Below are 13,595 nucleotides of genomic sequence, written 5' to 3' on the forward strand. Positions count from 1 at the left end.
GAATAAATAGTTGGAAAGTACATATACACGAGGCATTGGTGCTAAATTATTATTACTAAACTTATTATTATTGAAGATAAGCTTAAGTTATCAAATTGTTTTTAATGTTCAATAAATATATTATGTATATTTTTTCAAAATTCGTCTTCTTGATCAAATTGCAACTAAAAAGTTTTCGAAAGCATATTTTTTTTTATTGTAGCGCATTATCTTGATTGTCATAATCCATCATATTCACAGATATTATTATGATTATCATTACTTTAAAAATAAAAAAAATGTATTAAATCGGCCGTATTTGTTGAAAAATATATAATTGTTCAACTTTGATATTCCAACATTGCATAATATAATAATAATAACAATTTTGCAATTGATTACAGAACCATATTCAAACATTTAAAAATGTATCTCATGATAATTAACATAATTATAAATTCATTCTTGTTCTTACAAAATATTAAATTCTACTGAATATGATACTTTATCGCAAGAATCAGTTGCAAAATTGTTATTGTTATTACCTCATGCAATGTTGTGTAAAATCGAAGTTGAACAATTATATCTTTTAGAACAAAATAGCCGATTTTAATAAATCTTTTTTTTTGTTTTAAAGCTAATGATACTCGTAATATTATATATAAATATGACAAATTTTGACAGCTTATAAATAGTGTGCCATGGTAAAAAAGATATGAAGATTTTTGGTCTGTAACTGAATTTTAAAGAAGGAAAAAATGCTATTCTTCAAGCAAATTTTATATTATTTTGAATAAAATTGATCAAAATTAGTTGAGGCATTACCGAACTATAACTAGAATACAATTTTGCTTTATATTGCGCTATGTTTCCTTTATTATGATATACAAAGTCAAATGAGTGATAATACCGCTGATAATAATTCGTCAAATTGTAAAAGTATAAGCGAGAAAAGAAAACTTTGCGGTATTACCGGGTTACTGTTTTTCATATCGTTTTGAAATGATTGTTATTTAATTCTATAAAAACTTGAAAAGTATACATATACGTAGAAAACAAAAGTTAGTAATATTTTTATCTGTACAATATGAAGGTCAAGATTATCTTATCATTACGCTTATTTCATTAAGTGTTTTTCTATACAAAATTATCTTGTATTAAATATACTACGCACAAAAATATAGGGAATACTTTTTATACGTTAAAAATGGGTTATTTTCAAACTGTTACAGCTCAGTTGAAAATCATTGTAGAAAAGTTAAAAAAAAGAATTTTGAAGCTTAAAGTTTCAACTTTAAAGCGCTATCAATAGTTTTTAAAAATTTTTGTATTTTCCTTATTCTATGTTTTAGAAAAGAATACATTGTTTTGTTCGTTAAAATTATGTATTTTTGAAACTTTGCAGCTTGATAAGAAAAAGTCTTTCGATGAATTCAAGTCAAATTTCATAAAGTGCAATGTTTTACCTACAAAATGCGAAAGATAAGCTTAAGTTATCAAATTGTTATCAATGGGTGTATTATGTACACTTTTTCAAAATTCGTCTTCTTGATCAAATTGCAACTTAAAAGTCTCCAAAACCATAGTTTTTAATTGTAGCATATTATTATCTTGACCGTCACAATTCATCATATTCACAGATATTACAATTACCATTAGTTTGAAAATAAAAAAATGCATTTAAATCAGCCGTATTTTATTCGAAAAATATATAATTATTTTACTTTGATATTCCAACATTGCATAATGTAATAACAATTTTGCAATTGATTATAGAATATTCAAACATCTAAAAAAATACCTCATGCTAATTAACATAATTTAAAATTTATTCTTGCGACAAAATATTAAATTCTGCTGAATATGATATTTTATTGCAAGAATCTATTGTAAAATTGATATTGTTATTGCATTATGTAATGTTGTGTAAAATTGAAGTTGAGCGATTATATTATTTGGAATAGCCGTTTTTAATAAATTTGTTTTTTTATTTTGAAGCTAATGATACTTGTAATAATATACAGGGTGTCCGGTCGCGACCGCCCCATAGCTCAAGAGCAGATAGTTCAGCGTGTGAGTGCGCGCCGTATATAGCACTCAGCATATGCTGAGCGTTTTTAATTAATATTTTAATAATTATTGCAAAAATCGCAAAATGGTAGAGGACTTTTATGTTCAGTTTGACTTGTTCTATCTGGCCTTGAGTTATGGAGCGGTCGTGACCGGACACCCTGTATATAAATATGATAAATTTGGACAGCTTAGATAGTGTGCACGGTAAAAAAGATATAAAGATTATATTTTTTGGCTGTAACTTGATCAAGTAGACCAATTTTGAAAAAAGAAAAAATGCTATTCTTCAAGCAATTTGAATGCAAAAAGATTGATTAAAATTAGTTGAGGCATTACTGAGCTATAACTAGAATGCAATTTCGCCCTATATTGCATTATATTTCCTTTACTATGATATACAATGTCAAATGAATGTCGCTGAAAATAATTTGTCAAGTTGTAAGGTAAAAACGAGAAAAAAAATTTTGCGGTATCGCGTTACCTCTTTTCACACATGTCTTCCTGAAATGACTATTATATACTTCTATGAAAATTTGAAAAGTATACATATTTATCTCTACAATATGAAGGTTAAACTTATCTAATTTTTATCTCTCATTAACTGTCCTCTATTGTACGTAATTATCCTGTATTAAATACATAATTACCTGTATTATGTAAATTATAATTTTATCTCTTTTAATTAAGTATAATTAATTAGTTGTTCTATTTAGTTTGTAAAATGCTACTATTATGAAATACATATCGTATAAATACAAGTAAATACAATTGTGCATATTTTGTTATAAAAAATTAGAACTGAGCAGTTGAGCAACGATTGTCGAAAGTCAACATGTGGCTTGATTTTTACCTAGATGTGCTGGTCAAACCATTGTCTATGGAATTATTTCTGATGGTGCTGTGGTTTCTTATTGTTACTAAGCGTCCGGATATAGTAGACCAGAAGAATCGCGTGCAATCGGTATCAACGCGACAACTGTTAACTCAGTATGATTATGTAATAATTGGCGGAGGATCTGCTGGTGCTGTGCTAGCCAACCGATTATCTGAAGATGAAAATTGTACCGTACTTTTGCTCGAAGCTGGTGCCGACGAGGAGGTCTTGTCCGATGTGCCAAACAATATTAGAATATTGGATCATACAGCCTCGAATTGGAATTATAAAACGGAACCGTCATCTAATTACTGCTTGGCGATAAATAATCATCAGTGCTATTGGTCACGTGGAAAGGTACTTTAAATAATGGTGTGGGATAGATAATTCAAAGTCATTTTATATCTAAACACATCGTTTTGTATATTAATTTCGTTAAATTTTGTTAAAAAAAATCTTCCGTTTTTCTTTCGACCTTTATTTTATCTATATACTTCTTTTTTTATCAATTATATTTTTTTAAATAATTTTTTAGCTGTATTGTTTTTTTCTATTTGATACTAATTAAATGTAAATAAGAAAGATGTGTACACACACACACACGTATATATATATTTTTTTAATACTTTAATACTTTAATACTTTAAAAAAGATAAATCATTAAATTAAAATAGTATATATTTTTTGTTAATAATAAAACATTTTTTAAATATTCATAAACTAAAATTCTAAAATAGTTTTTATAATATATTCTTAATATATAATAAAAAAGAAATCTATATACACATATATATATATATATATATATATATATATTAAAATCTAAATTTATTTCTAACGGGTATATTTTAAATTATGCTAAATTTTCCTAAAGATGTTGATGGAATAAAAGCGCAGAGCGATTCTTATTAGTCAACTAATATTCTTAATGAGCGATAAAAAGTATAATAGTGCAAAAATTCTAAATTTAATTATAATAATCCATTTTAAAGGTGCTGGGTGGTACCAGCGTTGTAAATGCAATGCTTTACGTACGCGGTAACAGAAAGGACTACGATTATTGGGCGGCTCTTGGTAATACTGGATGGGATTACGACAGTGTCTTGCCATATTTTAAAAAATCTGAGGATATTAGAGCCGAGGAACTCGCCAACTCACCTTATCATCAAAAGGGCGGATATCTGACGGTAGAGCGTTTCAAGTACAATCCGCCAATAATCGATTACTTTCTTCACTCCGGTGAAGAGTTGGGATACAAACTACATGACATAAACGGCGAAAATCAAACTGGTTTCACATATTCTTATGGTACTTTAAGAGATGGATTGAGATGCAGCACTGCTAAAGCCTTCCTTCGACCCGCTTCTAAGAGAAAGAATCTACACGTCAGCTTAAAATCTTTCGTAGAAAAAATATTGATAAAAAAAGGTTCAAAAAAATTATGTTACTTTTTAATTTCTCTCTCTCTCTCTCTCTCTCTCTCTCTCTCTCTTTCTCTCTCTCTCTCTCTCTCTCTCTCTGTTGAATTTAATAAGTTATCAATATCCAGATCATATGTATTATACTCTTTTTTGATTATCTGTGATTGTATTGAAGAGAGACATATTGATTTCTGATTAATATATTGAGTATTATAGTTGAGTGTTTATACGATAAATTAAGCAGCATGATAATTTGAATGTATATAAAAATTAATAATTGGTCCATTTATAGATGGCACGTCTAAGAGAGCATGCGGAGTAAAGTTTCGTAAGGATTTGATACCTTTTGTAATTAAGGCAAAACGAGAAGTAATTCTTTCCGGCGGTGCGATAAATTCGCCGCAAATACTAATGCTTTCGGGAATTGGACCGAGAGATCATCTTGAAGAAATGAATATACCTGTGATACATCATGTACCCGGCGTAGGACAGAATCTTCACGATCACGTGGGGTTTGGCGGAATAACTTACATTGTCGATCCTCCCCGTGAATTAGACCACTACGAACAGAACAGGTTCACCAGAAGGCCTTCTGAGCTCATGAGTTTGGAAAGCATTCAAGAATTGGTAAAGAACAATGATGGTCCACTTTACATGAATCTGATAAGCAGTGGAATGGCGTTTATCAATACCAAGTAAGAGTTTTCTTCATGTAACTTAATTTTAATTTATTGATCATTAATTGTTATAGTGAATATTTAATGCAATATGATTTATAAAGAATTATGTGTGTGGGTATATGTAATGTTTTTATAATCATACTTAATTTATTCAATTTACGCGCAGATATGCAGAAGAAACGGATTATCCGGATATAGAGCTGATGTTCTCGAGCGATTCGGATTATGGACCTACTACGGCAAATGCATATGGGCTTCATTCAAAAACTGCTACCGCTTTGTATAAAAATATTACAGATGATGTTCACGCTTTCGGAATTTTGCCGTGTGTGTTGAGACCACTCAGCAGAGGCTTTATTGAACTCAATTCAAAGGATCCGAAAAAGGCTCCCAAAATAGTCCCAAATTATTTTGGGGATCCTCATGATCTTCAAGTTTTAGTACGATATATTGTATTTACTTACATATTTGTCGATATAAAAATCAAGTCCGTAATTTATAATTGTTCACTAGCTTAGAAAAGGAAGAATACGTAAAAGAAAACACTCTGGTTTTTAATATCTCAAAAAAAATATATATAATAAGATGACAACATAAAATAAAAAATCGCTTACGCGTAAAAAAGTTATTATATAAGTGCTTGAGCTTGTCGCGTTCAAGAATTATTCCAATATCGAAGAAAATTAATTAATTTAATTTCTGTGACGTAAAAAACGTGTGTTATAAGAATTTAATAAATTATAATAATTTTTCAGGTGGAAAGTATGAAATTCTTGAAGAAATTTATTCGCACTCGTTCCATGCAAAAATTAAATGCACGGCTTAATCCGGGTATGATACCAGAATGTTCTCAGTTTGACAGCTCGTCGAACGAATATTGGACTTGCTATGCGCGCCATTTTACAAAGCCAATTTTTCATCCGGTTTCTACATGTAAGATGGGTCCTGTCAATGACAGCTATGCTGTCGTCGATGCTAGATTAAGAGTTCACGGAATTGCAAGCTTGCGTGTCATTGATGCATCGATCATGCCACGAATAACTTCGGGCAATGTAAACGCGCCGACAATCATGATAGCAGAAAAAGGCGCTGATATGATAAAGGAAGACTGGTCGTGAATATTTTTCAACAAAAAACATGTTTATGGCGTACAATGTAATTCATTTTAATTAATATATATATTTATCCATTTTACATATAGTTCTGAATTATTTATGCTATTATTATTACGTATAGTCGTTTTATTATTGTAACATACGTTATACTAAGATCAGTATATTCATAAATCCGATCTTATAAGATTGTTCAACTAATGAAGTGGCCACATAGTATCATTTTTTTGATTGAACGAGATTTGGACTATGAATGTTGCTTTAAGAAATATAGACCCGGTAAAAAATTTCTCATATATAATTATATATAACAATATAAAAGTATATAGAAATATATAACATTCTGTATAAGTTATGTATAGTTTGCATAATTTTGTATTATCGTTGACTGACATCTAGCCAACATTAATATAAAATTATATATAATTATATATAATAAATCATATATATAATAAATTATATATTATTATATATAATTATACATAACTTATACAAAATTTTATATATTTCTATATAATTTTATATGGTCATATATCGTATATGATTATACGTAATAAATTTTTTACCGGGGAATAGGCCTGCTAATCATAAAGAAAATAATATCCTGTATTTAATTTTATTCTATTATTATAATATATCATCATATTATATGTAATATAACGCGACTAACAATAATGGTATACAATAGAATTAATAATACACGAGTCTCTAAATTTTAATCGCATTTCGAGTAGCAAGTGCGAATACTCGGATGCAAAAAAATATTTATTTCTTATCGATTCAAAAGTTACCGCGGTTACCGCTAATATTTTTTGACAGTTGACCGTAGACTTATTATATAACAGACTGCGCCAGCCGTGAGACGTATGTTGACAAGAGTGAGAGAGCAATAACTGGAGTAGTTCTCTTTCTGTCTAAATGTGATTAAATGGGAGAATCGAGGGGAGTGAAATAGAGTATGTATGTAGAAGTCTTCTCCTTTTTTTCAATCACCTTCCTCCTCTGTCTATACAATGTGAGAGAGAGCAGCCGACTCCAGCACTATTTCCATCCTTCTATCCTTGGCGTGCGTGCGCACTATAGAGATATTTATCTAATATCTCTATGATCTATGATTGGTGATTGGCTCACTATAGACGCCATATTGGTGTCATAAGAACGTTGTTGTGCAATGTTGTGGGTTTTTCCAAGCATTTCTAAGTTATATTATCTATAAAGTTAAAGAAATTATATATAAAAAACAATACAGTATTATATAACAAAATAAATTGAACAAGATGTCTGAAGACGAAGTGGAAAGCTTTGAAATTACCGATTATGATTTAGATAACGAATTTAACATTGGTCGTCCCCGACGCAAGCTTTCGAAGAAGCAACAAATGCTAGGTATAATATAGCAAAAATATTATTAAAATTATGTTAGTAAAAAAAAAAAAAAAAAAAAAAAAAAAGTAGAATTAAATAAATTGAAATTGAGATTTAATGACAGCACGAAAATTATAATTCCTTAAGGGGATGTTTGAGTACCGATCGAGACCTAACCTAACATAACAATATATTTGTTCAATATAAAAAGTTGCAGTTTATACACATAAAATAAAATAGGTTTGCGAAGCATGAAAGAATATTTGTGAACTTTTAGAAATTAGTTTAGAAGCCTAGATAAAAAATATTTTGTTGAATAAAAAAGTTGTTACTGCATAATATGTTATTTTATGTGTAAAAATTGCAACTTTTTATATTAAGCAAATATATTGTTATGTTAGGTTAGATCTTGGTCGGTATTCCAGCATCCTTTTAATATGTATATATAATTTATAATAACATTCTTCTTCGATTTTGAACACAGGAATATGGGCAGATGACAGCGATGAAGATGAATTATCTGCTAGGCCATCTTTTAAGACTTTTAACAAGGGTCCTAAAAATTATACAGCACCAGTCAGTTTTGTTGCTGGTGGTATTCAACAAGCAGGGAAACCAAAGGATAAGGAAGATGATGACGACAAGGAAGATGAAGAAGAAACACGAGAATCTCAAACAAAACTTCATAGTGATTCTAGGTAAGATTTAATACATAATAGTAGAGAGACTGATAACATACTGGAGAGAGCTCTGAAGGAGTGGGGACGGCCGAACTTTGAGAAAGAGAGTTGTATCGTTTGGGTATACCATTCCTTGTCATGTTTCTGATTGGCTAACACAGAAAATATGGTTACGTAAAATTTTTCTTAAAAACATTAAAAAAAAAAACGTGGAAATAGCTGTTAGAAAAGTTCATGAAAATATAATATTTTTTAAATCTTGAAATATTTTAAGATCTGAAATAAATATATTAAGACTTTATTTATATCAATTGTATCAAGGCTCATGGCGCCTCTCAGGTTTCTCTCTTATAGCATTTCTAATGTATATATTTTTCTTTGTGTATTCCTTTATTAAAATAAATATATATTTTATTTCTTTTTTAGCTCAGAAGATGAAAGACCAAATAGTTCAAAATCACGTCCCTCTTTCTCTTTAAATCTAGATTGCGATATCGCGGGTCTGCGTAAAAAACGTAATCAAGTAAATCCATCATTAATGAAAAGTGGAATGGGTAGTTGGGAAGTACATACAAAGGGCATTGGTGCTAAATTATTATTACAGGTATTTTTTAAATAATAATCTATTATATAAATTTCAACAAAACACAGGATAGTAATAAAGAAGATATTTTTTTATTTAGATGGGATTTGAACCTGGGAAAGGTTTGGGTAAACAGCTACAAGGAATAAGCACCCCAGTGGAAGCACATTTAAGAAGGGGAAGAGGTGCGATTGGTGCATATGGGCCAGAAAAGGTACCAAAAATTCCAGAAAAAAAGAAAGATGAAGATGGAGACGAAGCAAAAGATTCCAAATCAAAAGTATCTCAATGGCGAAAGGGCGATAACAGTAATAAAAAGAAAGTTAGATACTGTTATAGAAGTGTAGATCAGGTTTTAGAAGATGGAAAGTTGAAACCTAATAGAAAGGTTCCAATGTCTAGTGATATAAGCAGAGTTAAAGTTATCGATATGACAGGACCAGAGCAAAGAATTCTTAGTGGATATCATGCGATAGCTGGTGGTCAGCAATGTCCCGATGAGACTGTGACTACGTCTGATAAGAAATCTAAGGTGAATTTTGCTATGCCCGAATTGCAGCATAATTTAAATTTACTCGTGGATATGTGCGAGCAAGATATTATACAAAACGATCGACGAATGAGGCATTTAAATGACAGAGTGGTTGCTTTAGAAGCGGAAAAGAAGAATTTATCGAAAGTTGTGGATCAACATGGTCAATTAATTGATACCTTAGAAAATGTGCTCGTGATTGTGGACAGGTTAATGAATGAAACAAACGAATTGTCTCTGCAAGAAACTGCGGAAGCTTTTAAAAATTTGCAAGACAATTACTATGAGGAGTACAAAATGTACGAAGTCGGTGAATTGGCCAGCAGTTTTGTGGCACCAAAAATAAAAGATTGCTTGCTCAGTTGGAATCCACTTTTGCAACCAAAACAACCAATCAAATTATTTGAACAATGGAAGTGTATTTTGGAGAATGGAACTAGTAGTACTACACTCCAAACACGGACTATGCATCCGTACGATCAATTAGTATGGAACGCGTGGATGCCATCAATTAGAGGAGCCATACAGTGAGTTATTCTCATAATGAACTTTAATTAATAGTAGTATAAAATAAAATTGTAGAGTATGAATAATATTCTTATGAATATATATCCTTAAATTAATTTTTCAATCTTCTTTTTGGAACATTTTGCATTTATTAAATATACAAACAGTTATTTTCATATATCTCTTTTCTAATACCTTTTATTCATAAACAAATTAGGCAGTGGACGTGCAGGCAGCCTGATCCTCTGATTGAACTAATAGAACATTGGATGCCATTATTGCCAAACTGGATTTTAGAAAATATATTAGATATATTAGTTTTGCCCAAATTGACATTGGAAGTGGAAGAATGGAATCCTCTTACAGACACTGTACCCATCCATACATGGATTCATCCTTGGTTGCCATTATTACGTAAATATAGATTGATTCATATTTATATGTAGAGTTATACAGATAAATAATAATCGTTTCTTATGTAAACTAGGAAATCGTTTGGATACTTTAATTTATCCAATAATACGCAGAAAGCTTGGATCTGCATTAGGAGGTTGGCATCCATCGGATAGATCTGCTAGATTAATGCTGCAACCTTGGGCAGAAGTATTTGCCAAGGGGGATATGGAAGCGTTTTTAGTCAAAAACATTCTACCAAAATTGCAAATAGTTTTAAATGAATTTGTTATAAATCCACATCAACAGCATATAGACCCATGGAATTGGGTATACGAGTGGAAGGAGCTGATCCCTGTTCATATCATGGCAGGGTTACTCGACAAAGGCTTTTTTCCGAAATGGTTGCATGTTTTGGCAGTATGGCTGAATCATTCACCCAATTTTGATCAAGTGTCAGCTTGGTTTATGGGTTGGAAAAGTATGTTCAGCGATAAGTTATTGGCGGAACCAGTCATAAAAGGTATGCAATTATCTACAAAAACTAACATCTCATAAATCACTTTGATTTTTGTATGTTTGTATAGAAATCCGAATCAGAAATAATTGTCACGTAATTTAGAGTGCATGTGTGTAACTGATCTATATTTTATAATGAACATGAAAATTCTAAAATAATTCGTATAAGTTTTGTAAATGAGAATTATTCCTTCTTTCTTTGTATTGTATCCTTCTTTTGTATGTGTGTGCCCATTGTAATATCAAATTTAAATTATTTTTGTTTCTGACACATAGTTGTCATTCATTAAAATATATTATGATAATATGATTTACAGAGCATTTCAAGAAAGCATTGGACATGATGAATAGGTCCGTCAGCGGGTCACAAAATCATCAACCTGGTGCACTGGAACAGGTTTCGTATCTAACAAACCTAGAGAGAACTCAACCGACAATGTCACAAATGGCATCAATCGCTCAGCCAAGAATGGAGGTACGAAACATATACGTTATATAGTTAAAAATCGCTCGATTATTATTATTATTATATGTATATTTCACTTTTCACAGAGACTCGCAGAGGCAATGCGAACAGCTTCACAAATTCCACAAGGTTTCAAAGATCTTATACAAAAGAAATGCGAAGAGAGGGGTATATTATTTATGCCTATCCCAAATAGATATAAAGAAGCCAAGCAAGTATATAAAGTGGGAAACGTTCAGGCATATATCGATGGCAACGTCTTATTTGTATGTCACAATGGGACAAATTGGTTGCCGACAAATTTAAATGCCTTGCTAGATATGTCTGATCTTTAAGATAATAGAGTTTATCCAAGACAAAAAAATAACAAATATCCGAATAACGTGATGATATTTATATTGTAAATATATTCGGGAAATTATTATTTTATATTGACTCACATTCATGATGTATATTTAATTCTAAATGCACTGTAATTAGTATCTTACTTTTGTATATGTACTATCAAAGCTCCTACTATAATATAATAATATTGTAAGATTATATAATTTGATACGTTTGTATTTTTCACAGTTTGTTGTAGAATCAACTACTTTGTATGAAATTATGATATATATTTTAATATTAAATTTCTTCAAGTAATTTTTTTTTCATGTATCTATATATATATTATCGACTTCTGTTCAAAGAATCGTTCGCCTGTGTAGGCGTCCCTGTTTATCCCACTACCAAAGCGTAGCTTTGAAACTTCTCGATATGGAAAGTTGCAAGCGACTCCCGCGAAATATACAGGGTAGACTGAAAAGTACATATGATAAAGGATCATATGTTTGATAAAATTTAAAATTGAAATTTGGTGATTTGTAAAATGCTTTCTGATATAGTTTTCACTATTAATTTGGTTGAAGTTGTACAAGTTTTGAACAAATTACTGATTAAAAATATTGATAAAAATTTATACAAATTAGATTGAATGCATGTAGAATTTCATCATAAGCTATCATTATAATCAAAGTCATATACATATATACGTACAAGAAAAAGAAAGAATTTGTCAGATTAAATAAATAATCTAATAATCGTGATCTAAAAATATAATCGATTTATATCGTATAAATTACTTTCCTTTTTTAAACAAGATTAAAAAGAGAAGCTTGCGACGCCTATGGATATGAGGACACCGACGCGACGCTTCTCTTAACTCTTAGCTTCTCAGAGTGGTCCTGCAAAAGAGGCTAGACGTCTTTCTCGCCTACACGCCTAGCAGATCTCGTCGGGTGTCGAGAGCGCATTTGCATTAGATCGGAGTGTCCCTGCCTAGTAAACGTGCGGTTGCAACTGCGTCCGAACGGTCCTTGCACTCTCGTAAATATGCAAGTGCTGGTTCAAGGCATCACGACACGCCGATCAACGCATCAAGATGTTGCATAAATGTAACATTATATATAATATCATTTATAAAAATTATTTTTGTTGTATGGAATTAATATTTCTTTTTTTTTAATACAATATGTATTTTTTACAAAAATAATTATATATGTTATTTTTTATGAAAATAATATATATTATATTATGTAATTATTATATATACAATATATATATGTATATATATATATATATATATATATATATATATATATATATATAATATGTAACTTGTATAATATAATATGTAGTGTATAGATTTTATAATATATAATATGTAATTATTATATAATATTTTCTATAAAAATTGTATATACATATGAAATATTTCTACAAAAAAATACATATTTTATTTTGAATGAATGAAAAATTAATTTTCCTTACAGCATTATCTTGCGTCTGGCTCTTACTCTACTCTGATAAAATTTAAATTTATATAACAATTATCACTTTATAGCATTATTATTATATTACCCAAAAGTGATGCTAATTGCAGTGCATTCAAATTCACATGTACATACATTATGAATAAATAAATTGATATAAAATAAAACTATCTATATCTGTATATATATATATATATATATATATATATATATATATATAATAATTTAATAATCATGATCTTATATATAATATATATAATTCTTATTCTAATAATAAGCATATAGTATAAATAGTATAAAGTATAGTATAGTATAAAAGTATTGTTGCATACATTGTTGGTTGAGTATGTACATACGTAGAAATTTTGATACAGATGTTCACACATATATATATATATATATATATATATAGGAAACAAACAAACGCAAATTGGTGCGTATTAACACAAATGTATGATTATTGCAACTTCTTAAATCGCGTTGATCGTGAACATAAACCCGCGTAAAGTCGTATTCTGCCACAATGTTGACACAGTAGTAATTAAAATTAAACTTGTGCTCTCGTGAGTGTAATCAAAACACATGTTCATTTTTACTTCA

At 29.8% G+C, this 13,595-nt stretch overlaps 1 protein-coding gene across 2 annotated transcripts; it reads left to right on the forward strand.

Moving 5' to 3' along the window:
* Positions 1-2,835: 2,835 nt before the first annotated feature.
* On the forward strand, positions 2,836-12,607 carry Sip1 (septin interacting protein 1). Of its 2 annotated transcripts, XM_072890446.1 has the most exons (9): positions 2,836-3,283; positions 3,919-4,064; positions 7,984-8,202; positions 8,611-8,788; positions 8,868-9,826; positions 10,024-10,220; positions 10,294-10,722; positions 11,036-11,193; positions 11,271-12,607. In XM_072890446.1, exons 1-9 carry the CDS (start codon positions 2,885-2,887, stop codon positions 11,517-11,519), a joined length of 2,934 nt encoding a protein of 977 aa, XP_072746547.1. In that variant the 5' UTR covers positions 2,836-2,884; the 3' UTR covers positions 11,520-12,607. The 2 variants fall into 2 exon arrangements, with proteins under 2 accessions (XP_072746547.1, XP_072746546.1); XM_072890445.1 differs by lacking the exons at positions 2,836-3,283; positions 3,919-4,064 and adding an exon at positions 6,686-7,525 and having other exon boundaries at positions 7,989-8,202; positions 11,271-12,605.
* Positions 12,608-13,595: the final 988 nt, after the last annotated feature.

This window comes from Anoplolepis gracilipes, chromosome 4 (genome assembly GCF_047496725.1).
Source record: "Anoplolepis gracilipes chromosome 4, ASM4749672v1, whole genome shotgun sequence".
Taxonomy (NCBI): domain Eukaryota; kingdom Metazoa; phylum Arthropoda; class Insecta; order Hymenoptera; family Formicidae; genus Anoplolepis; species Anoplolepis gracilipes.